The following is a 26453-nucleotide window of genomic DNA, read 5'->3' as shown; positions in this document are numbered from 1 at the left end:
CTGGGGGACTTGTATATACATAGCACTGATCTCTCATAGAGATCAATGCTGTGTATATACACAGCAAAAATCGATTAGATCCGTCATAGATTGCTTTGACCTGCTGCAGGCCACAGCAATCTATTGCCGAGCCGGGATCAACATCATTGCAACGCTGAGGCCCGGGCCAGCCAGAAGAACAGATCTCCCCCCCGCGATCGCATCGCGGGGGGAGATCTGTCCCACTAGACTCCAGGGTTGTGAAGTGTAAAGCACTTCAATGCTGCTGTCAGGTTTCACAGCTGCATTGAAGTGCTTAATTAGCCGGCGCGGCAACGGGACCCGCGCCGGCTAATAGAGGCACTGCCCGGCTGCAGACCGGCTGAACACTCCCCGTGGCACCATGATGTACCAGATACGTCATGGGTCGCTAAGGGGTTTAAGTAATTGTAACTGTTTTTAAACAATAATTATTTGGCATTAAATGGCAGCCCACCACAATTTCATCATTAAAGAGGACCTGTCACCCCCCGTGCCGGGGTGACAGGCTCCTGCCCCCCCCCCCCCCCCCAGTTATGGTGAGTCCGACGCTCCCTCATTCTCTATGAGTGTGGGACTCATCTCAGGAGCGCGCACACCGGGCTTCAGGCGCTGATATCTCCGTCACCCCACCGAATCAAGAAGCGGGACCTGGCGGTATCAGGTACGTATAAGGTGCTCTAACGGGGGGTCGGGAGCCTGTCACCCTGGCACCGGGGGTGACAGGTTCCCTTTAAATAGCAGCCGCCCACAATTTCATGAGTGTTTGAACTTAGCCTTGCTGTGTTTTCAATCCACTCCTGGTTTTGGTTGAAAAATTGTGACCAAAATACTAAACAGAAATACTGTGTGGGAATATAGCCTTTTTTTTTTTTTTTTATAATAACTTTTATTTTTTTCCTTTACAGACCCAAATAAGGACTACTTGTGTTTTTTGTTTTTTTTACAGGACCAATTTTACTTTCTAGTCACACTTTTCATTTTTCTATAAAACATGTGAAACAAAGATTATTTGTCTAGTAATATTTTTCAAATTTGGGGTAGAGGTTTTTTTTTTGTTTGTTTTTCGTCATTCATTTATAGTAAAACCAACATGTTATCTAAACATGTTTTTAATATTGCCCTATTTTGACTCCTATACTTTTTTTTAATTTTCCTGGGGCTGTGGGAAAGTTAATTCTTGCACTGTAATTTGTGTTTTCTATCTGTACCAGTTTTGCATATATTTGACTTTTTGTAACTGCTACTTCAGCTGTTCTGTATTGTCTGACCAGACAATTCCCTATGTGCATCATTAAGCCTTGGGTGCCCATGACCCTGTCATCGGTTGTCCTGCTGTTTGGTAGGTACTAACCACCGCAAATGAGGAATTACCTACAAGACCTGCAGCGTCTGAAAAGCCTTGTCATCTGGCATCACAGTATCACCTTTGTCAGAGTCACTCTGATTCTTACACTTCTTTTCTGCTTCCAGTACATCAACTACTAGGAATTACTGTTCACTTGTTGCCTAATACACCTGCCATTATGCCAGTGTAACAGAGAAATGAATGTTTTTCATTTACTTCACATGTCAGTGGTTTTAATGTTATGGCTGATCAGTATGTTCCACAGCACCTTGAACATACAAGTATATAGTACAGTGAAGCTGCTGAAGGGAATAAAGCGTTATAAAAATATTATTTTCTGACATAGGAATACTGTCATTGATGTGTATTGTATTACAATATTTATTATATGACCTTTAACACACACTATATTTTTTTTTTAGATGGCAGTCGATCAAGCCAACAGACAGAATTTTTCATCCATGTTTCTCCCAGTGGTTGAATCAGTGGATCCTTGCCTTATTTTAATCGTACGCAGAGATAACATTGTGGGGGATGCTATGGAAGTTTTACGGAAAACTAAAAACATTGATTACAAGAAACCTTTGAAGGTAACGTGTGAACACAACCTTTTTTGCACAGTCGAGCTTTATGCTTTCTACTGAATAATATTGTACTTAATTCTGACACTGGCAGGTTATTTTTGTGGGAGAAGAAGCTGTTGATGCTGGTGGAGTACGTAAGGAGTTTTTCTTGCTCATAATGAGAGAACTTCTAGATCCAAAGTATGGAATGTTCCGTTTCTATGAGGAATCCAGACTCATTTGGTTTTCAGATCAGGTATGTGATTTCTTTTTTTTTTTTTTTTAGTGCTCTCTGCACTCTGAAAAGATCATATATAACGTAATTGCGTGTAAAACAATGCCTCATCTGATACATACATACTCTGGAAGCTGCAAAATGTTCCAGATCTACCCATCGACGTCTAATATGAAGTACACCAACCTCTAAGCCACAGATACTATACTATCCACCATACTATATACTACTACATGCCACATACCCTTTGCCTATGAGCAACATAAGAAAAACTTGTTTTCTATTAAAAGTACATTAAAAGTTAAATATATGTGTCTATACAATGTATTACCGTGTCTGTATGGTTCTGCCACACTGGTAACTGATAGAAATCAAGGAAGTGAAAAAAATGGCCCCTGTGCTAATCCACATAGTCTCCTGCTCCTTTTGCTCCTCCCCCCTTAGGAGACAAATCTTCTATACCTCTGTCACACATTGTGTGTGTGTTTGCTGAGCACAGGCTGATGATGCAGACGGGGCAGAGCATGATGTCACAGGAGGCTTTGCTGGATTCCCCAATTTCCTGAGTAATTCACCATCTCTGACATGCCAGAAGCATGTGCTGCACTAATTGTGCAGAAGTGTGCAGTGAAATTAGGGCTGTGTTCACACATGTTGGAGTGTCATTGCAGGACTGCAGCGTGTTCACAAAAATTATGCAGTAACATAAGTAAATGATGCTAAACGGCAGAGAGGATCAGAGCTTTATTGTGGGGCTCAACTTCAAAGATAACTGATGCTTGATCATAATATGTGCGTGGAAATGGAAAGAAAAAAAAATTCAAAAAGTTCTTTAGTTTATTCCAATATCAGCGTTACAGGTAGAGAATACAGCGTTGTGTGGTGTTTACAGGTAGGGAATACAGCATGCTTTGTGGTGTTACCGGTAGAGAATACAGTGCGCTGTGTGGTGTTACAGGTAGAGAATACAACGTGCTGGGGGGTATTACAGGTAGAGAATACAGCGTGCTGTGTGGTGTTACAGGTAGAGAATACATCATGCTGTTTGGTGTTACAGGTAGAGAATACAGGGTGCTGTGTGGTGTTACAGGTAGAGAATACAGCGTGCTGTGTGGTGTTACAGGTAGAGAATACATCGTGCTGTGTGTTGTTACAGGTAGAGAATACAGGGTGCTGTGTGGTGTTACAGGTAGAGGATACAGGGTGCTGTGTGGTGTTACAGGTAGAGAATACAGTGTGCTGTGTGGTGTTACAGGTAGAGGATACAGGGTGCTGTGTGGTGTTACAGGCAGAGAATACAGCGTGCTGTGTGTTGCTACAGGTAGAGGATACAGCGTGCTGTGTGGTGTTACAGGCAGAGAATACAGCGTGCTGTGTGGTGCTACAGGTAGAGGATACAGGGTGCTGTGTGGTGTTACAGGTAGAGAATACAGTGTGGTGTTACAGGTAGAGAATACAGTGTGCTGGGGGGTATTACAGGTAGAGAATACAGCGTGCTGTGTGGTGTTACAGGTAGAGAATACATCATGCTGTGTGGTGTTATAGGTAGAGAATACAGTGTGCTGTGTGGTGTTACAGGTAGAGAATACAGTGTGCTGTGTGGTGTTGCAGGTAGAGAATACAGCGTGCTGTGTGGTGTTACAGGTAGAGGATACAGGGTGCTGTGTGGTGTTACAGGCAGAGAATACAGCGTGCTGTGTGGTGCTACAGGTAGAGGATACAGCGTGCTGTGTGGTGTTACAGGCAGAGGATACAGCGTGCTGTGTGGTGCTACAGGTAGAGGATACAGGGTGCTGTGTGGTGTTACAGGTAGAGAATACAGGGTGCTGTGTGGTGTTACAGGTAGAGAATACAGTGTGCTGTGTGGTGCTACAGGTAGAGGATACAGAGTGCTGTGTGGTGTTACAGGTAGAGAATACAGTGTGCTGTGTGGTGCTACAGGTAGAGGATACAGTGTGCTGTGTGGTGCTACAGGTAGAGAATACAGGGTGCTGTGTGGTGTTACAGGTAGAGTATACAGGGTGCTGTGTGGTGTTACAGGTAGAGTATACAGTGTGCTGTGTCGGTGGGACCACAATGAAATCATAAATTACTGCAATTAATTCAGTAACACAATGAAACTGCAATGTGTGAACACAGCCTAGATGTTCTGCCACAGCTTTGGGCGGGGAATAGGCAGGGTGGAGGACTGTGATGAACAGCTGAGGGAAAGCATTGCATTCTGGAACCTGTAGTACTGTGTACAACTGATAAACCAGGAAGTGCAGAAACACAAAACCGAACAAAACAAATGGATTTTTTGTAGTTTCAAAAAATGGAATAGATAGGTAAGTAATGCTTTATGCTTTATTTTTTTTTTAACCTCTACCTGGAGTTCCCCTTTTAAGTGTTCATCATAAAAAAAATTTGATATGTCATAGAGAAATGTAAAAAGTTTTGATTTATCCTGTTCTAAATGTTTAGACCTTTATCAATCGTAACAACAAGCGGGAGAGGACAGCACTGCAGTGTGGTCTGCTCACCGTTCTATGCCAGAAAAAGAGTCGGGCTCCATAGACTTGTATTAGAAGTCTGACTCATCACGTGACACTGAGACGGGGGAGGACTGGGGTCATCTCCCAGCTCATTCTCACAATCGGTATTGGTCTGAACACTCAGAACCGGTCCGATCAAAGCTTTTGACGTGTCCCTATGACATGTCAAAAGGTTTTTATGATGCCAGGTACATTTTAAACTATTCTTTGGGACTGATTTCTTCCCACCTCCCCTTACAACCAATTTCTGACTCTCCAAGTGTGAAAGATTTCTCAAATGAAACCACTTATTTGAACTACAGATACAGGGTTTTTATTGCATTGTTTGCTTCAGTATTGTGATTGGAATAAAATTGACAATAAGCTACACAGGTGATGCAGCAGCATGCAGCTTTGTCAGTCCAGTCAAGACTATTGTTATGTTGCTATGTAGGCAAAAGAGAAGACTAAAGCAGTTAGAAGTCACTTCTATCTTCTCTTTGGGGTCCTTGGCTGTCTTTCTGCTAGATTACAGAGGCTTTAAAGTGTCACTGTCATTCTAACTTTCAAAGTTTAAATCAACAATAGATGTAAAATAAAGCAAGTTTGCAATTTACATTCATTATTTTGTTGTTGTTATCATGCTGTAAAACAAAGCTGAACTTACCAGAAATCCAGGTCCAGAACACAATTCCGACCAGTACAGAGAGTCACGGCTCAATGGGTCCGTCAGTCACATGACTGCCTTCTCTCTGTGAGCACTCAGATGGCCTGGGAAACACGGGACTTCCTGTTTTCTGACAAAAACCAACAGGAAACAGTCAGGCCCCATTCACACGTCCGTGTCAGTTTTTACTGTCAGGAAATCCTGATCAGGAGACCTCAAATGTCATCAGGAAAGTATCAGGATTTCCTGACAGTAATCCGTTTTTACCATCAGGAAACCATCAGGAAAAACCTTCAGGATTTCCTGATGAGATGGTCTAGTATGCCAACATAAATCACAGGTACCCACACAGCCCCTAGTGTACCTGGATGGCCACAGGCTGCAGAACTACAACTCCCATCATGGCCTGCCAGCAGAGCCATGATGGGAGTTGTACTTCTGCAACCTGGATGACCACAGGCTGCAGAACTACAACTCCCATCATGGCCTGGCAACACCATCAGAGCATGGTGGGAGTAGTAGTCCTAAGGGGGTAATCTCACCTGTCCTGGATCCTGCTCTGTCCGGGCAGCGAGGTTGAGGTCCGGGCAGAGTGCAGTGCAGAGATCCGGGCGGCGGCAGCGGTCTGAGGTGCGGAGCATGCGGCGGGCCGGTGGTGAGTTTCCGGGGGGGGGGATGGGGGGCGGGGGGGATGGAGCGGAGCGAGCGGGCGGGCTGCACCGCACTCAGCCCTGTAGTACCAGAGGGGCGGTCGGGCGAGTGGGTGGGCGGGCTGCACCGCACTCTGGCCGGCCAGCCCTGTCGTACCGGGCACAGTGTGCAGTGCTGGTGGTCGGCCCCGTGGTGAGGTCCTGGCTCTCTACCATTCCGGAATCACGGGCACTTTCCTGATATACATCAGGAAAATGCCCGTGATTCCGGCGCTCCCATAGACTTCTATGGGGGCGTCCGTGCCGGATTTCCGGACGAAAATAGGACAGGATCTAAAAAATCCGGTCCTATTTTCCGGAACGGACACCCTTCCGGAAAAATCTGGAAGGGTGTCCGTGTCTAATGTTAGCCTATGAGTCCGGAAATCCGTCCGGATTTCCTGATAGGAAATCCGGACAGATTTTCCGGACGTGTGAAGGGGGCCTCAGAAAACAGGAAGTGCTGTGTTTTCCATGTTAACAAAAAAAAACTGTTAATGAAAAACTTGCTTTATATCACATCTACTATTGATTTAGATTTTGAAAGTTATAACGACCGTGACACTTTCAACCCATGACATTTTTACCTTATGTAAAGACCATTTCATCAGCTCACCCTTAATCTTCATTATTTTGGTAAATAGGAGGGTGCCCAGACATTCTGTGGGCAGCCAAATGGAGAAAGAGACAAGAGCAGGGCTTGAGTACACCATTCAATAGGATTTAAAATTATTTATAGAAAAAAAGGTTAAAGGGAATTGGTGATGTCCTAAATGCATCTCCAGCCAAGCATACCACCACGTTTTCTATTAGGGCCCTATTACATGGGCGATTATCGTGTGGAAAATTATAATTCGAATTTTAACGATAATCGTTCTGTGTAATTGCAGGCAACAATCGTAAAATCGTTCGTATGTTGTTGATCGTCGATTTAGATCTGAACGTAAAATTATCGTTCATCGTTCCGCATTTTTTCACTAATCGTTCTGTGTAATAGCACATTGCCCATTGTTTTCCTGAGATCAGAAGGAATAAACGATTAGAGTAACTACCGTAACTAACGACCATCATTCTGTGTAATATGGTGAACGATTTCAGGTTAACGATAAACAATCTTTTTTGCGATCCCTTATCGTTAGTCGTAATAGGACCCTTAGTCATATTATGCCTCAGAACCTATGTATGTGGACACTGCCGCTGTAAACGTGAAAAAAAGTTTTTCATTCCGTTCCGAGCCAAAAAGTTGTATCAGTGCCACTCCACTGCTCCAGTCTGCAACTTCTTTTTCTTTGCTTTACAGTCGTTTTCTACCCACAGACCTGAGCTCCCCATTCTATGTTTCCTGTTGCATAATCCGTTTTTGATTTTTTTTTTTTTCAGACCTTTGAAGACAGCGATTTGTTCCATCTCATTGGTGTGATTTGTGGCTTAGCAATTTACAATTTTACAATTGTTGATCTTCACTTCCCTTTGGCTCTATATAAGAAACTTTTGAAGAAAAAGCCTACTTTGGATGATTTGAAGGAGCTGATGCCAGAAGTTGGCAGGTAAATGAACATTAATTTTTATCCTTCAAAATTGAGCTGTGATGGGCAGTACGTTCCCTGGGAGCTATCTGCTGAACACATTTATTGCTGTGCATAGTTGTAAGTGTGTCATACAAACACTTTGACAGTCTGTAGTATGGATAGAGAACACTACAAGCTCTGCTGGCTTCCTCTCTGTTGTGTTGTATATTGTATGTTGCATCAAGTAATATGATCACAACCTGAAGTACAGCCCAGTGGGTACAAAATATAGAATAGGGGCAGAGTTGCAACCAGGGGCGGTCTTGGCATTTCTGGGGCCCCAAGCAAAGTTATGTCTGGGGCCCCCCCTCGACACGCGTTCCAAAACAATAGACCGCTGTGTGTTGCCCCCAGTAGTATATACCCCTTGTGCGCTACCGCCAGTAATATATACTCCTTCTGTGCTGCCCCCAATAGTATATACCCCTTGTGTCCTGCCCCCAGTAGTATATACCCCTTGTTTGCTTCCCCCAGTAGTATATAGACCCCTGTGTGCTGCCCCAGTTGTATATAGACCCCCTGTGTGCTGCCCCCAGTTGTATATACCCCCTGTGTGCTCCCCCACTAGTATATAGCCCCCCTGTGTGCTCCCTCAGTGGTATTTAGCCCCCCTGTGTGCTCCCCCACTTGGATATAGACCTCCTGTGTGCTCCCCCACTTGGATATAGACCTCCTGTGTGCTCCCCCACTTGGATATAGACCCCTGTGTGCTCCTCCAGTAGTATATAAACCCCCTGTGTGGTTCCCCCAGTAGTATATAGACCCCCTGTGTGCCCCACCAGTATTATATAGACCCCTTGTGTGCTGCCCCAGTAGTATACAGACCCCTGTGTGCTCCCCCAGTTATATATAGACCACCTGTGTGCCTCACAAGTAGTATATAGACCCCCTGTGTGCCCCACCAGTAGTATATTGCCCCCTGTGTGCTCCCCCGGTAGTATATAGCCCCCCTGTGTGCTCCCCCACTTGGATATAGACCTCCTGTGTGCTCTCCAAGTTGTATATAGACCCCATTCTGATGCCCCAAGTAGTATATAGACCCCCTGTGTGCTGCCCCCAGTAGTATATAGACCCCTCTGTGAAGTCCCATTAGTCTATAGCCCCCCTGTGTGCTCCCCCTGTTATATAGCCCCCCTGTGTGCTCCCCCCATTTATATAGACCCCCGATGTGCGCTCCCCCAGTTAAACAGACCCCTGTGTGCTCCCCCTCCCATATAGTATATAACACAATAAAACAAACACTTATACTCACCTGGGTCCGGGCGTCTCCTCTTCACTCTTGTGGCCGCAGGAAGGGTTTTCCCTGCGATCACAAGAGGCCGCACTCCCCTTGTCCTGGCGCCGATGCTCCAGTGATGCCACTTGTGACCACAGGGAAAACTGTTCCTGCGGCCACAAGAGTGACTGACAGGAAGGGAGCCAATGTCTCCCGCCCTGTCAGTGCTACTGCATGTAACTATGAGCGCTCATTACAAGTGCTCATAGTTACAGTTCAGATGGCAGCAGCGAGCGGGGCAGCGGCCCTGTCCAGCGGTCTTGAGCACAAGAGCGGGGCGTGGGGGCCCCCCTGGATGTTGGGGGCCCCAAGCGATCGCTTGGGGTGCTTGGTGCCAAAGACCGCCACTGGTTGCAACCAAACCCCAGTTTAGATCCCAAAATTAATTCACTTTAGGTCAGATGCTTAAACTAATAAAGACTCCAAGGCAGACCAGAATACTGTATTATGTAAGATCATTCGGAAGCTCTGTGAGAGTTCGGGGGATAGGGGACAAGTACACAAAATAGTCGGAGCTACAGTAGGGGTATGAGGTAGCAAGAGCATTGTAGAGTTAAGGGAGGAGGTGGGGGGACATATTAGCAGGGGCTGTGTGTAAAGGAAGAGAAGGCAGAGGGCACAGTTGTCTAGAGGCCTTTAGAGAGGGGTGACAGCGTTTGTTTGTGAAGGTATGAGACAAGTGTTGATGGTTCTGTGGGGTCCAGAGGTGAAATGCAAAAGGTAGAAGTACATTCACAAAATTTAATTCACTATAAAGATGTGGTGTATTAAAACCAATGAGACATCTTGTTGTCTTTCAGGAGTATGCAACAGCTGCTGGACTACATGGAAGATGACATTGAAGAGACATTCTGTCTCAATTTTACAGTATGTGTCTGCTCTTGGAAATGTCATTGATAACATATTTAGCTGCCACCAAGTCGTCCTGGAGCCAGAGTCTTGTCACTTTAAAAGGATCTAATTTATCATTCTTCTGTACAGACTTTAGCTTTTGTGTGTCTGATATTCTACTCAAAACTGAAACTGATTGAAATTTTTAGTGTATCAACACTGAAACAGGTGCTACATTTTGTGAACGTGTTGAAATAAACAGGTACTTTTCTCTGTACTGCAGATGAAACAGAGAAACCTAAGAAGTCGCATAAAACTAACAAATGACAGGCAGGGGTGCAGGATCATAATATACAATGTATACTTACCAGTCCCCGTGCCCCCATATCACTGCTCTTGGGTCTCGACAGCTGCCATAAGTAATTTTTGTCTAGGTTCCACATATGTCAAGGTCCCGGCTCCTCAGTCTGCAACGTCATGGCCCAGCTGATGGATTGCCCGCTTAGGCAGTCATTGACTGTAGCCGTGTCCCGCCTCAGTTACCAATATCAGTCGGGTATGTGATGTTGCAGCTGGAGGTTCTGCAGGACCCCGATGGCTGTCGGAAATCAGTAAGGAAGCACTGGAATAACAGCTTGCAGATCAGCGTGGTTTTTAAAATACCAGCATTTTTTAATGCTGTGTTTTGAGGGGGGGGGGGGGGTTGTTGGCTTTTTAACAAGCTCACATTACTGATCAACTTCCATTCAGAACCCCATGAGCTGCCAAGCGGATCGGCTCTGAAAAAAAAAATGTATCCAGTTTTCAGCAGCCCCCATTGATTCTGTCAAAACCTTTCTTTTCTCTGATCTATGGCCCATCTTTCACAGGTCACAGAGAAACATGTTGGAAGTTAATATGCAGCACAGACTCTATACTTCAATATTATATGTGTGAAATTAAATCTGGTGTATTTTGCCCATAGAAGTCAGTCCATAGCTCTTCTTTCATACTTTAACCAGCTGTTGTAAAATGAGAGTTGAGCTGTGATTGGTTGCTTTGGGCAAAATGCACTACTTTTGTGCTTTATTTTACATTGGAGATAAAGTATGGCAGGCTAAGCTAGGTGGTATAAGTACCACTATTCATTTCTAATAGTGGTTAGTAAAAGTAAATTGCTCCCTGGCCAATAAAATCATAAACCCCTTTAAAATGTAATCTTTACTGCTATGCTTTAAGGTGACTCTGTACCCACAATCTGAACCCCCTCAAACCGCTTGTAACATCAGATAGCTGCTGGGGTAACATCAAGATCTGTTCTGGGGTCCGTTTGGCAGGTGATGCAGTTATTGTCCTAAAAAACAACTTTTAAACTTGCAGCCCTGTGTCAAATTGGCGAGGCCTAGAGTGTCTGTGCCCTAGGCTTGCACCGCCTTTTGCACCCCATGACAGATCTTTGATTAAAGCAGCTATCTGACGGTACAAGCGGTTTGAGGGGGTTCAGATTGTGGGTACAGAGGCGCTTTAAGAATAGGGTAATATCCTCCACCTCATTTACTCAACTAATTTTTCCCAATGGACTTTTCCTCTCTTCTAAACAGGTTACAGTGGATAATTTTGGAACTACCGAAGTCAGGGAACTAATTCCTAATGGTACAGAGACATCTGTAAATCTGAAAAACAAGTAAGTTCTCTGTGAGTGATTACACTACTTAGCCTAGTATTGCTCCATGTCTTTCCCTAAATTAAGGAAATAGCATCCTTAAATTGTACATGTGATCTTAATATGTAGTTGTTTACAAAGAGCTAATACTGCGGTATAACTTGGCTCCTGTCCCATGGTTGCTTAGTATGATACATGACATCTGGAGGTTTCAGCACAATAAGCTCTTAAATAAATAAGAGATGATCCATTTTTTTCCAGAATATGTACTATGGTATATAATAGCTTGGGTTGTATGTTCACAGTATACACATGCTACAATACCATATGCAGACCACGGGGATGCAGAAGGAGCAGAGGAAAAACCCTGAAATCAGTATTGTGCACAGGCCCTATTGATTTAAGTTTCCCAAACATGGTTGCTAGTGACTACGTTCGGGTCATTTTCTGAGGGTATATGATTTTTGCCTGACAGCCTCAATCCATGCTTTGAGTCTGAGACATATCTCATATATGGTCGAAAAATGACTTGAACATAGTCACTAGCTGACTACATTCAGGCCATTTAAATCAGTGGTGCCTGTGCCTCTCCATGCATACATACGTCAGCATCCTATTTGGCTTTTTGGCCATCAATGCGTGCAATGGAGAGTATAATTGTTATGTGAAAACATAACATCCCACGCTGCCCGGGTTACATGCACAAACCTTATTTTATTTAGTAGGGCTCGTGTATAGAACTTGGCCTGCTTGAGTATCTAAGGCAACCTGATCTTTTAAGGAGGAGAGATCAGATTTGTGACCATTTTAAGCCCCATGTTCAGCTCCAAATATCATTTGACCGTTTCTTTTTGTGATGAAAGAAAAAGTAAATTATTCTTCTCCCACTGTGAACTGAGAACTTAAACTTACCAGTGATGTCACTTTTCCAAAATGAATGTACTTGTCAAGGATAGAGAGGTCACAGCTGACAGATATGCCAGCAATGCTAACATTCCAGGCCTTCAAGATATAAAAAGATTCAGATAGCCAGGCAAACCCTTCAGTGTCATAATGCAAAGAACTGATGACAGATCTATATATACCGGTGTGAACAAATAGCCTTTGTTTATTAATGAGCATGTCTGAATGCCAGAGACCTTCACCTTATAGTCATAGCTGTTATTATAGCAAATATCCAGGGTTGTCCATTCCCTGAGCTCACTGGCTTCAGCACATATGTAGCAATCATCCCCTTACAGAACTTTGTTCCGTGTCTAGTCATCAATGAAAATAGAACGTTTGTTGTGAAAGTAATATTTTTCTTGGCTAAATTGTTAACATGGAAAATTCTAGATTTCTTTGGAAGTGTTAGCTATTGCTATACAGACAAAAATAGCACTTTAACTGCAAATGTAATCATTATACATGCTTGTAGTTTATAATCATTGCTATATTAATAAGCACTATATTTATGTGATTTTCATTATCTATTGATAATCATTAGAGGAGTGGGCTGGCCAGGAGGTGGTGGGGCAGAGCTCTCCATCGGCAGGCCTGAATTGGTGCTTGGAGGGGCAGTAGTTCTCCTAACTTTTTTGCTCCGATTCTGATATTTCAGCTCTATTCTACTGAAGTGAATGTGGAGCTGAGATGTAATAGCGCACACAACCTGAGAAAAGACTGGGTGTAAAGTATGACTGATATAAAAATGCCACTCATAATTCTATAGACGTGTATCTGATATCACGGACATTGAGAGATGAGGTCAGATGTCATTCATTGAAGGCCACCAGTGAATTCGTACTTTGAGACAAAATGCTCATAATGAAATTTAGATAAAGTTGGGTGGCTTTTTGTTGTGCTCATGGCTTTGTTTTGATTTACAGGCAAGAATTTGTTGACTGCTATGTGGACTACGTCTTCAATAATTCAGTGGCTTCCTTATTTAATGCGTTTTATGCAGGCTTTCACAAGGTGTGTGGAGGCCGTGTCCTAGAGCTCTTCCAACCGAATGAGCTGCAGGCCATGGTTATCGGCAACACAAATTATGACTGGAAGGAACTGGAGAAGGTTAGTAAACAGACTTGCTTTACAGTATATAATTGTGAGAGTTACAGATTTCTGATATAAAAGGTGTGTCATCCCAGTGCCCTGCAGCGCTGCCTCACCACTTTCTGATATTGACTGGCTGAGTGGGCAATCCATCAGCCGGGTTGTGACGTTGCAGGAGCCGGTGCTGTGGGGTAGCAGGAAGCCGGGAGAAAATGACATCCTGCAGCTGTCAAAGTTGTGAGAGCGGCGTTGGGATGGCATGGAGACTGGTAAGTATACATTCTTTATTATGTTTCTGAAGCCCCTTCCTGCAGGTGATTTTTTTTTTTTTTTTTCCCCCTCGCAGGACTTTTACTTAACAATACCATCTCCAGACTCTTTCATGTCTGTCACATGCTCTTTGTGACCTTGTTGTCATCTCTGTAGACAAGGAGGAACGCCAATGGCGAACCTGTCAATTCTGGTGTTCTCTGATGATTACCAATCAAGCTACATGGTGCTGGGCCGTTAGCAGAGATCCCACTAGAGGACTTCAGGCTCTCTTGCCATCCTTATTGTTTTTAACTGTTTGGTTATTGGTTATTTTATAGTGCTCCTCCTGTTCCTCCTCACACAAAAGAGCAGATAGCGGTCATGCAGCCTCATTATTGCCCTTCTACATTCCTGGTCTGGTATTCGTTCCATGCACTGGAGATTGTGCTGGGCTTATTTAGACCCCTGTTTTCCTCCCGACAGGTCCCATTTAAGTATTCCCACTACCATGCATGGTCCATAAATATAAATGATGTGCTATGGAATGGAGTAAGGAGCATCTCGGCATCAGTAGCCTGAAGATTTACACTGATTCAGAGCTCCCAGCATGATACATGATGCTGAGAGATCCTTGGTTCAGGTTTATAGCACATCTTCTATGCATGGACTGTAATCACGGAACATGTAAATGCCCCCTTATTTTTCAAGCTGTTTGTATTGAAATTGGACCCATATATCAGGAAACACATGATACCATTTGAAAATGCCACCTATCACTTCAAAATCTTGGGTACTTCCATGTAAAGTCTTATGATGGAAAATAAATTATTAAACAAATCTGTGCCACAACAACCTTTCCCCCCATAACCCACCCCAAACCACTGGTACTTTTGTGTAGCTCATAAAAAAGTAGTGTGTTGCAGTTTTCATAAATGTTGCTGGTGGTTACAAAAAAAACAACTTTTATTGTTGTGGCAGGGTAAAGAGGCAGGATTGCCGTGCCTTAGGCCTGCAATACCTGTTGGCGCTTCTTTCTCTGCCTCTGTTCATTTCAGCACGATTATGACCCCTTCACCATACCAATCCTGCACATGCACTGTTGCATTGTGAAGCAGTGCCCGGAGCAAAGAGCGTTGAGCTCTGCTGCATCAGTGCACCTGCGACACTTCATGATGCAGGGGTGCATGTGTTTGGGACCACTGTCTTGCTGGAAAGTCCATTAATAACTAAGGTTTAATTTATCAACAGAAGGTATCATATTCTTGTTTAAAATGGCCTGGTATTTCTAGGGATCCACAATGCCACGTACATGGCACAGCTGCGTCTCATGAGGTTCCGCTGTATGCACTGAGGATAATGGGTCTCATGACTCTGACACCAAACTTAAAATGGGTATGCATTACATAAATGACTATTGTGCACAGTGCTGAAAAAAACACTGCATGTGCACAAAAAAGTAGGTGACATAATGTCCAAAAAATAGATTACTGGGGCAAACACAAGCCCTCCACCCACCCCCCCAAAAAATGAAAAAGGCTTGCAAATAATTTTCTTTCAGTTTCGAAGCATATTTTATGGAGAAATGAAATCTGTCATTGGAAAGTACAGTTGGTTTAACAAAAAATAGGCGTCATGGGTCTGTAGTTAAAAAAAAAAAAAAATGCAAGCGCTATGGCCTTTTAAACACGAGGAGGGAAAAAGCAAAGTGCAAAAACGGAATTTCCTTAAGCCGTTAAATCGCTGGAGTTGTCCTTTAACCCCTACAAGACAGAGCCCATTGATGCACCGATGTTCGAGTCAAATTAATACAATCTTCCTCCTCACCTTCTAAGAGCCATAGCGCTTTAATTTTTCCACCTACAGGGCTGGTTAAGGTGTCATTTTTTTGCGCCATGATCTCTAGTTTTTATTAATATCATAATGGTGTAAGGCCCCATTCACACATCCGTGTCAGTTTTTACTGTCAGGAAATCCTGATCAGGAGGCCTTAAATGTCATCAGGATAGTATCAGGATTTCCTGACAGTAATCCGTTTTTACCATCAGGAAACCATCAGGAAAAACCTTCAGGATTTCCTGATGAGAAAAAAAATAGGACACGATCAGAGATGTATTTCTGCAAACTGGATGGTCATAGCTTGCAGAATTACAACTCCCATCATGCTTGGCTGACAGGTCATGATGGAAGTTGTACTTCTGCAGTCTGTGGTCACCCAGGTTGCAGTACATGATGGGAGTTGTACCTCTGCAGCCTGTGGCCATCCAGGTTGCAGAAGTACAACTCCCATCATGACCTGTCAGCAAGGCATGGTGGGAGTTGTACTTCTGCCACCTGGATGGCCACAGGCTGCAGAAGTACAACTCCCATCATGACCTGTCAGCAGGGCATGATGGGAGTTTTAATCTCACCTGTCCTGGTCTCCTGGCCGCCGGGGGGGTGGGGATGGGGGGGGTGCGGGGGTGCCGCAAGTGGTCGCAAGGGGGTGCTGCGAGTGGCCGCGGGGGGGGGGGGGGGGGTGCGGGGGTGCCGCGAGTGGCCGCGGGGGGGGGGGGGGGGGGGCGCGCTGGGTGCCGCGAGTGGCTGCCGGGGGTACCTGCGGATGAAGAGGCAGCAGGAGCAGAGGCGGAAGGTGAGTGGAACTCCGGACGCTTTCCTGATGTGCATCAGGAAAGCGTCCGGGGCCCGGGCGCTCCCATAGACTCCTATGGGGGCGTCCGGGCCGGATTTCCGGACGAAAATAGGACCGGTTCTAAAAAATCCGGTCCTATTTTCCGGAACGGACAGCCCTCCGGAAAATTCCGGAAGGGTGTCCGTGTCCAATGAAAGTCTATGTGTCCGGAAATCCGTCCGGATTTCCTGATAGGAAATCCGGGTGGTTTTTCCGGGCGTATGAAGGGGGCCTAACAGAAAAATTTTGATTGCTTTTTATAATTTTCTTTCTTATACATAGCAGTCTTGGTGTTTTTTTGTTTTTTTTCTTTTTCATTTTTCGTTTACGCTGTTCACCGTGCGGGAACAATAATGTTATATTTTAATAGATCGTACAATTCTGCACGCTACTACGATACATGATATGTTTATTTTATTTATATTTTTAGTTTTAAAATGGGCAAGGGGGTATTTTAAACCTTTATTGGGAGGGGGGTTTATAAGGATTTTTTTAAATACTTTTAAAAACCTCTCCTTTTTTTTTATTACACTTCTATTTTACAGTAAAACATGTAATCATTAGATTGCATATACTGATCTATGCTATGCCATAGCATAGATCAGTGTTATTGTCGATCTATGCCTGAGAGCAGACTTTATACATGAATGGGCGATCCGACAGGACGGAGGTAAGTGACTTACCCCCGCACTTCGGTATAAGCGTACCTTAAACGCCGCTATCGCTATGGATCGCAACATTTAAGGGGTTAATGAGAGGCAGCTGCCTCTCATTATCTTCATTATCCTTCAGCACCTGAAGTCAGGAACATATATATATATATATATATATATATATATATATATATATATATATTATATATGTACACACACACACACACACACACATTCCTACTGCACTGGGTATGTGCAGTAGGAACGTATATATACAGATTACTGACGTGAAGGGGTTAATATATTTATTTAAAAAAAAATCCCATCCAATATTAAAAGTTCAAATCACCCCATTTTCCCATTTAGAAAAAAACAAAAAACAATAAAATAAATACATTCAAATACAGAATGGTCATATGGGTCTATAGATGAAAAAATAAAGGCATGGATGAACTTTATAACATGAGGAGGAAAAAAGTGCAAAAATGGAAATTCACTCTGTCCTTTAAGGTATTACTCACATAGATGTTGTCTTTTTTTAACATCTGAGAGTGGCTGTCTTTCTGGATTTCCTTATTTCCCCACAACTTCTACTGAACTTCTTATGAACTATAGCCTGTGCTTGAGTCATACTGCCATGTCCTGTTTAGAGTTTGCATGACTTATTTTACTGTGTGGCTTCTTAAAGGGGTAGTGCGGCGGTAAAGAATTAATGACAGAATAACACACATTACAAAGTTATACAACTTTGTAATGTATGTTATGTCTGTGAATGGCCCCCTTCCCCGTGCCCCACCACCCCCACCCGTGTAGCTGGAAGTGTAGTGCGCTATACATACCTGTCACGTGCCGACTCGTCTCCGATCTTCAGTCTGCAATGTCGTCTTTAGACGGCCGGGCCGAATCCTTCCGAGCGTCCTGAGTGACGGCCGCCCTCTTCAGCGTGATCAGATGCTCAGCCGCGATTGGCTGAGCACAGTTATGCTCAGCCAATCGCAGCTGAGCAGCCGATGACGCTAAAGAGCGCGGACGGCACTCAGGATGCTCGGAGAGATTCGGCCCGGCCGTCTAAAGACGACATCGCAGACTGAAGTTCGGAGACGAGTCGGCACTTGACAGGTATGTATAGCGCACCACACTTCCGGGTACACGGGTGGGGGTGGTGGGACACGGGGAAAGGGGCCATTCACAGACATAACATACATTACAAAGTTGTATAACTTTGTAATGTGTGTTATTCTGTCATTAATTCTTTACTGCCGCACTACCCCTTTAATGGAAGCCCTTTTGGTGCCTATCATATTCATCTGGTGTCAACGGACGGTTCTTCCTGCAATTCTATATCAATTTCCCTCTTTCAGGCTAAAGTTGTTCCTTCCCATCCAGGGGAATGTCCTCCACATCATCTGAGTTGGTTAGAGTCAGAGCTCTCTGCCACAATCATCCTCCATTCACAAGTTTGACTTTTTTCATGTGGCTAAATAGCACTCAACCTGTGAAGATTTAGCTTAATCTGTGCTGAGGATGAAAGTAAGAACATTACCTCCATCCTCACCATCCTCTGTGCTGTGGGGAAAAAATCCAGCACATTAGACTCTTCTAACCTGCTGTTGTAAATAGTTTACGATATATGTCATAGAATATTAGATCCATTCATCTCTCTCCTGCTATATTTTATATATGGTTTATGTGTACACTGTGAATGTTATTAGATAACTGCATATAAGCAGGTATATTGCTATATAATATGATTGCACACTAACTCTACTGTATTCTACTTGTGTTTTGTTTAGCATACGGAATATAAAGGAGAGTACTGGGCAGATCATCCTACCATAAAACTATTTTGGGAGGTTTTCCATGAATTACCTCTTGAAAAGAAGAAACAGTTTTTATGTAAGTAGTATTTAATGTAGCTGCTGAAGAGCTGTGAAGAGCAGCTCGTGCCTTTATTGTCTATATAAGATGGACTAGAAGCTCACTGAGGGAATAAAGGGGAAAATAAGCATCTAACCTGCTGTTATGTCCCTATAACGCACAGAGCACTGTAATACAAATTTCTATTAGTAGTTCATTTAAAATGTTAATGAGACATTTTTGTGCACTAGGGGCTGGCTGCCGCTCTAAGTGCACTTATCCACCCCAGCTGGCCCGCCCCTTCTAATGAATATTCATTCTGCGCTCTGCAGTGATGCGATAGTTCTATCATTGCTTGTGACTTTGCGCTTTACGATTACTATTTACTATTAACAGATGAGCGAACCTTTAGCACGCTGCGGTTCGCCCAAACCCAAGCGTGGGCCATTTGATTACAGGTGCCTGTGGAAGTTGGATGTAGTCCTGCTGTATCCATGTTTTCCAGGACTCCCTAGGGCTGCATCCAACTACTTCAGCCACCGGTAATCAAATGCAGCACGCTCGGGTTTGCTCATCTATATTTACTATGTATGTATGTATGAATGATTCCATCTAGACCTTAGCCCAGTGATTCTCAAACTATTTCTACTGGAGCCTCACCCAACAGACCAAGGCAATGCCTGGGCCTCAGCAGACTGACCAAGAGGATGCCAGGGTCTCGCCATCTGTGTTGAAAGTCCATTTAAAAGCTGAAAAGAATGCTAGGGCTACCTTTCACCCGTCTCCCAAGCTCTATATAATGATAAAGCAAGTACAAAATAAATAATGTTGCTAAAATGGAGATTTTGGAGGACTGTGCAGATCATAGTTGCTTTTGTGAAAACTGGCTCCCCAGCTGGGCCTCACCAACAACTAGGGGGCGCCTCACAGTTTGAGAAGCACTGCCTTAGCCTATCGTTTGGTGTTAGAGCATTGCACTTTAACACTATATTTTATTCAATTCACTGTGATTGTACAGTGGGGCCTTGGATTACGAGCATAATTCGTTCCTGGACTGTGCTTGTAATCCAAATCCACTCTTAAACCAAAGCACATTTTCCCATAAGAAATCATAGAAATGCAGACAATTGGTTCCACACCCCAAAAATAATTAATTATTCTGAATAACATGTAAAACAAATGAAACAAACATTCAGAAACAGCAGAATATGTGATATTATAAGTTACTGTACAGTAATGGAGAGGATGGGAAACACAAGGGCTGACAAAGACTGCAGGGAGCATGAAGGAGTGAGCAGGGCAGATGTGGGCACAGTATAGCAGCACTCTGTCCGGGGAGGGAGGGGTTACAGCTATGCAAAGATTACCTTCACAGTCCTGTTCCCTGATGTAAGTCCCAGCCTGAAGTGGATCTGCTATGAGTTGGAAGGTGAGGAAGGCTTCCTGGGTCAGAGTACAGGGCTGTAGACCACCCTGTTCAGGCCATGTCCCTCTACTCACGCTCTCACCCAGTTCAGGGAGCTCTTAAACCAAAGCAATGCTCTTAAACCAAGTGACAATTTTGAAAAACTGTGAGCTCTTAAAAAAAAACGCTCTTAAACCAAGGTACCCCTGTACACTGTTTATGCAGTTTGGTGTGATCTGTCAAGTCTCATTGTCTCCTTCAGTAGTTGTGGTTTTCATCCATTGCATTGTTTTAACATAGGCATTCTGATTTATATGTTATGATATTTAATAAAGTCTTTCCATAGGAATTTACAAGTACAGTGGTTTGGCATTTTTGTTGGTTTTATTAGGTCTGCCTAAACCACATTTGATCACCATACTTAAACATTTGCCATCGTGCAGGGTGTAAATAATCATCTGCTCACTGGCACTCCATTTGCCATTTATATTTGTAACATGATAGTGGCAGGCTTGGGGGGCCTTTAGAAGGTCCTCAGCTGCCATGAAAACCCACTGGCACCCAACAGTCATTTTTCTAGGCTACCAGTGGCATATTTATTTATGTGGGCTGCTAAGGTGCTTTCAGTCCAGCCCCGAGTGCATGTATGGGGGCAATGCACCTAGGACTTCACTGCATTGAGCGCTTTCATTAGCAGCCGGCAGTCTTGTCATTTGGCTGTTCTCCCTGAGTTCAGCAATCTGTTTCTCTTATGGCTCTACTAGGCATTGCTCCCACCTAGCCAGAATCCTGCTCCACACTGATGAGGGGCAACACCCCGAAACAGCTGTCTGTGGATGGTGACCTAGCCTTGGTTTATCCCTTGTCATTACACTGACTTATAGGGCCACTTAATATGGTGGATTTGGTGGTTTCCTAATAGGAGCTGCCACTTGGCTGGGTCCTTCCCGGAGGGATATCTGGCTAGTCCTGTGTTTTGAGACTCTTCAATGAGGCTCCACGGACTCCTCTTTTGCATACTCATGTTTCCCAGGGGGCAATGCACCTAGGACTTCACTGCATTGAGCGCTTTCATTAGCAGCCGGCAGTCTTGTCATTTGGCTGTTCTCCCTGAGTTTAGCAATCTGTTTCTCTTATGTATGGTTTTATGGCACCATTAAGGGGAAATTCACACGGGCGGATCCGCCGGGAGTCTCACGCATGAAATCCGCAGCTAATCCGCAATAATTAATTAATTAATAATTAATAATAATAAGAATAATACATGTATTGCGGATTTCGTGCGTGAGACTCCTGGCGCATTCGCCCGTGTGAATTTACCCTAAAAGAGATGTCTTCAGCACAGGTTGCAAGTTTTCTGAACATTTCACTAGAGCTTAGATCTACTTAATTCATAGCATTGACAGGGTTCACAGCTTCTCCAAGATTTAACCCCTTTTAATGAATTATACCTCTGTATATAAAAGTCTTTCAGTAATATACCAGATTGCCTACAATTTTTCTACTATGTCGTCATGTATCATTTGGTTTCTTTGCAGTGTTTTTGACTGGTAGTGACCGGATACCTATCCTTGGAATGAAAAGTTTAAAACTCATAATCCAGCCGACAGGTGGAGGTGAAGCTTTCCTACCTGTTGCCCACACGTGTTTCAATCTCTTGGATCTCCCAAAATACTCCAGCAAAGAGACACTACAAGAAAAACTAATACAGGCTATTGACCATTATCAAGGATTCAGCCTTGCATAAAGCTTTTCCTTTTACATCCACTTTACTTTGCAGCATTGAGTACCTGAGCCATGCAAAGATGATATTAAGAGTTAATATATGTTTTTTTGCAGACAAAAGACCTGTATACAGGCTGTGCAAAGCATCTTGTATATAACCATCGGTTTCTTTATTCCTAAAATGAATTGGGAATTCAGTGGACACAGCATTGAATTTTCTCTCCAAGTGTATTTCAGCTCATTACGTCTGTATTGTATATTACACTACCAACACATTGTAAAAAAAATTCTGTGAAAATAAATCAAAGTTTTTACTTTAGTATTTGAAGTATATTTTTGTGTTTAAAATTTGTTTTATGTGTAATCTGTAGATCATGAAAAAGCCTCTACACATGAAGGACTAGAATTAGTTAAAAAGTCCATGGGCGGGGGTCTCCGCACCCGGACCCTGACTGGTGCAATCTTCTAACACGTCACTATGACATGTCAGAAGTTTATTTAAAGGGTACCTATCATTTAAAGTTACAAAAATGTACACAACAAAAGTTACACAAAATACAGACCCCCTACTAATGTCCAGCAGTGCCAAGAACTGCTTTTGAAGGGATTATCCAGGATTTTTAAAAAAGCACAGCTACTTTCTTGCAAATACATCAACCCTGTCCTCAGGTTGTCTGTGGTATTACAATTCTGCTCTATTTACTTCAGTGGAACCGAGCTGCAAAACCACACCCAGTGTGAGCACGGGAGAGGTGCTGATTCTGGAAGAAAGCAGCCATGTTTTATTAAACCTAGACAACCCATTTAAATAGTTTCAGCTAAACCACCTCTACCCAGGTCTTAATTATGTGACACTATCCTGCCCCTAGTCATTTGACTGGAGGCTGGCTACATGCATTTACTCACTGTCCTACGGCCTGAGTGATATTTGCACTGTTACTCCTGGTCATTATCTTCTGTAAGGATGGTTTGTCAAGTAGGTTTTTGATCATATTTTTACCAACCCATCCATACCAAACGTTAATATATTAATATATGAAAATACAGGACGGGAGAGTCAGTACAGTCATGCAGCACAGAAGGGTAAGTATGCAGCAATAGAGGAAATAGTCTAGCACTCACCGATATACAGGTATTTGTAGTTTATTTCAGGTAAAAAAAAAAACACACAGAGGGGTAGAGCAAGGGCGGCCGTCCCAGGCAAGGCACCCGTACCTCTGCTCCATTTTTACCCCTCCCTGTGGTGTTTGAGCTGAAATAAACTACAAACAACACAGGGAGGTGTAAAAAATGGAGCAGAGGTGCGGGTTCCTTGCCTGGGACGGCCGCCTTTGCTCTACCCCTCTGTGTGTTTTTTTTTTTTACCTGAAATAAACTACAAATACCTGTATATCGGTGAGTGCTGGACTATTTCCTCTATTTCTGGATGTTCCATCTACTGCTCTGCCTTATGCACCCCCTATGAATATTGTACTGCATTACATACCTTCATTGGCCTGTGTTCACATTCAGCTTTTTTTTGGTAGTGTTGGCATCTGTCTCTATACTACATTACAGAAGGTAAGTATACACTGCTTGTGATCTGGAAACTGCCCGCATAGACATATACATATCCATGCTGTCAGTTTCCATGGCTGTACAAACTATTTAAAGCACTGCAAACGAGTGCTGGTCTCCCGAACTGGTGCTAGTTTGTGGCTGCCCCTGTAGTCGACAAATCTTTTAATGTAAAAGGACCCTAAACCGTGTCACCCACTTTAATTATTCAGATGATTTTTAATAGATTGGCAACTCCTTTAAGCAGTTATCAATGACTAGCAGTTGTCACGAATACTCTGCAGTACTTTTGAAAAAAAGATTTACCGTATACTCTGAGCTGATGAAAACCTAAAAGGTAAAGGATTAAAATCACGTAATATGCAGTCTTCAGCTAGACATTTCTATGCCTGTAGTCTCCAACATGCTGCAGACCTGGAGAACCACAAATTGAGGAATAATAACAATCTATAGGTATATAGATATATAGCATATTCCACAGTGCTGACATTTTACATGTACATTGTACATGTATAAAGATTGAACATTACTGAATGATAAACTGATTACTGAAATAATAAATAGATAGAAAATCACCCTTCTTATAGCATGTACCTTCTTGCTTTGTCTTCCTTTCCACCCTGTCCAAAAGCAGGGTCATATAGAAAAGTATTACACTGGCAGCAGTGTGTAGAAGGCATCTGGAATCTGATGGTGTTGTGGTGGTGAAAACCACCAGAGGGAGCTCTACTGCTGCCGAGCTCAATTTAAATGAAGGTGAATAAAGACAGCAGAGGGGAGAGACAAGATGGGAATTTATAACTATTTTGTTTTGATTACTAATTAAAAGCGGTTATGAAGTTATATTTACTTTCAAAAACTCTACTTTATGGTCATTTCTATTAATTTTTTCCCCAGATGAAAGAGGGGTCTGTTATTAGAATAGGTGTTATCTATAGGCCTCCAGGGCAAACTGAGAACTATTATAACATCTTGGTGGATGAAATTACCAAAATGTCATTAAAGGGGGACATTGTAGTTATGGATATTCATTTTTCATATGCATAAGCAAGAATGTAAAAGAAGCCGTTACAGGGGCAGTTTCTTAAGAACATTGTAGAGTTAGTATTTACTAACAGGGACCAGGTGTCTGGAGTGTTTAAATAATGAATTAAGAAAGTGGGATAAAACATTGGGGGTGAGCGTTCAGTGGGCAGTACAAAAAAAAAAAAGCCACATTAAAGGCAACTAGATTGTATGAGAAACTAGCAAAAGTAAAAGCAAGAAGAAACAATTATGGTTTATGAGAGATGTAAAGGCTATAGTGAAGGAAAAAAGTCACCTATAGGAAGTATTGAGACTGGAAGTGTAGCGGACAGAGAGGGGTATGGAATTAGAGAGAAGGAAGCAAAGCAGGTTATGGAGGAACAATAAATAAAATGGAGGATACCTTTACATTATAATGGATTGATGTAACTAAGATGGCAAAGAAGAATGTAGTGTAAGGCACAAGGCATAGCGGAATCCGTTATCCACCCAAAATCCATCACACCACACGCTCCTTTTTGATGAATGATGTCATAGCAAGAAGAAAAACCCATTAGATTGATAAGGGCTAAATTGAAAAGATCTTATCAATGAGAGAACATTTTTCTTCATGAGCCATCAGCTCTGTAGCATTAGAACTACTGCGGATATTAAACTCTGCAATCAGATAGGGTTATTTTAATGGTCCACATCTTGCCAGGATTATGCTTGTGTCGGGTACAAAACCCTTCTTGCCGTAAATTCACTGTTGCTTTAGTTGTCCTATAAGAAGCCTTTATTGTCTAGATAAAATATCTCTAGCAGTTGATAAACATTGCCCAGCATGCCTTGCACTTAGAGGAAAGGCGGTGAAAACATTGGGGAACTTTCCAGTCATCAGCTTACAGTTTTATCTCATAGAAATTGAAAGCTTATATATGGAAAAATGGATTTACTGGCTACACTGCTTCTTGTAGCCAGAGCTGGCAGCAGGTATACGCAATAAAGCCGTGTTATTACCATGTGGCCATATGGAGCATATCCACATACTGTATGTCATAGATACCCAATAGATGCAGGTCAGGACATAACCATGCTTATCTGAAAGACTTTTATATATAGTAATGAACACACACTTTTACTTGCCAATTTCTTTATTAGAAAGTAATGCACATAGACAACACACTAACCATAAATACATATACATGTTAAACAATCCATATTTACATAATATAACAAGGATTACCATTTGGTGAGAAATTATGAACTTCCAGTCCTTCGCAGCGAGTATGACTGTAACACTCTTGGCGAAACTGAATCGACACCGAGCAATTTACCCATTTACTAATTCTAACATCAGCCGAGCCCCATTTTAGACCAACTGAGGGAGGTAATCTGCCTGACTGGTAGATATCTAGGCAGCGCCATTTTATTATATTAACTTCTATAGTACTGTAATGTGTATACAGCTGTCCATACAACATTCCCTATAAACATGCATGGACACCGCTGGACACCTCTTGCTGATTATATAGAGAAATGTGCGCTGCGAAAACCACCAAAAGCAAAGAAACTGATATCATTTTGTTTTATTTACCTTCTAGCAGCTATGTGCGCCTGTCTGATATGGAGCAGAGAGATTCCCCTTAAAGTGACTCTGCATCCACCAAAGCGTTAGTATCAACCATTTGATGAGAGTAAATCCTTACCTGTTGTGCCTTTTAAAATGCACCTGGTGCCTTGGTTAGAGCAAAAAATAATCTTTTAGGGTATATTCACACGAACGGAGAATCTCACTGCGATTCCGGCAGGTCCTGGCAATTCCCACAAACTATATACTCGCTGTGGTCTGAACGACCGCAGCGAGTATGTAATTCTGCCGCCCTTAACCCTTTCTGCTCCCGGCCGGCTCCCCCGCTGTAAGCATACATTACCTGTCCTCGCTGC

The 26453-nt window shown here is 43.1% G+C and overlaps 1 protein-coding gene across 3 annotated transcripts in view; it reads left to right on the top strand.

Annotated features, from left to right (window-relative positions):
• The window catches only part of HERC4 (HECT and RLD domain containing E3 ubiquitin protein ligase 4), a 53346-nt gene extending 31083 nt beyond the window's left edge, over positions 1–22263 (top strand). For all 3 annotated transcript variants that reach the window (XM_069980412.1, XM_069980413.1, XM_069980414.1), the window contains 8 exons: positions 1789–1956; positions 2042–2185; positions 7414–7580; positions 9678–9744; positions 11289–11371; positions 13219–13402; positions 18751–18853; positions 21758–22263. In XM_069980412.1, the coding sequence (XP_069836513.1) occupies positions 1789–1956; positions 2042–2185; positions 7414–7580; positions 9678–9744; positions 11289–11371; positions 13219–13402; positions 18751–18853; positions 21758–21966 (1125 nt within the window). In that variant the 3' untranslated portion in view covers positions 21967–22263. The remainder of the gene's footprint in view (positions 1–1788; positions 1957–2041; positions 2186–7413; positions 7581–9677; positions 9745–11288; positions 11372–13218; positions 13403–18750; positions 18854–21757) is intronic.
• Positions 22264–26453: the final 4190 nt, after the last annotated feature.

This window comes from Dendropsophus ebraccatus, chromosome 8 (assembly GCF_027789765.1).
Source record: "Dendropsophus ebraccatus isolate aDenEbr1 chromosome 8, aDenEbr1.pat, whole genome shotgun sequence".
Taxonomy (NCBI): domain Eukaryota; kingdom Metazoa; phylum Chordata; class Amphibia; order Anura; family Hylidae; genus Dendropsophus; species Dendropsophus ebraccatus.
The sequence above is the reverse complement of the archived record's forward strand: the minus strand, read 5'-3'. Positions and strand labels throughout refer to the sequence as shown.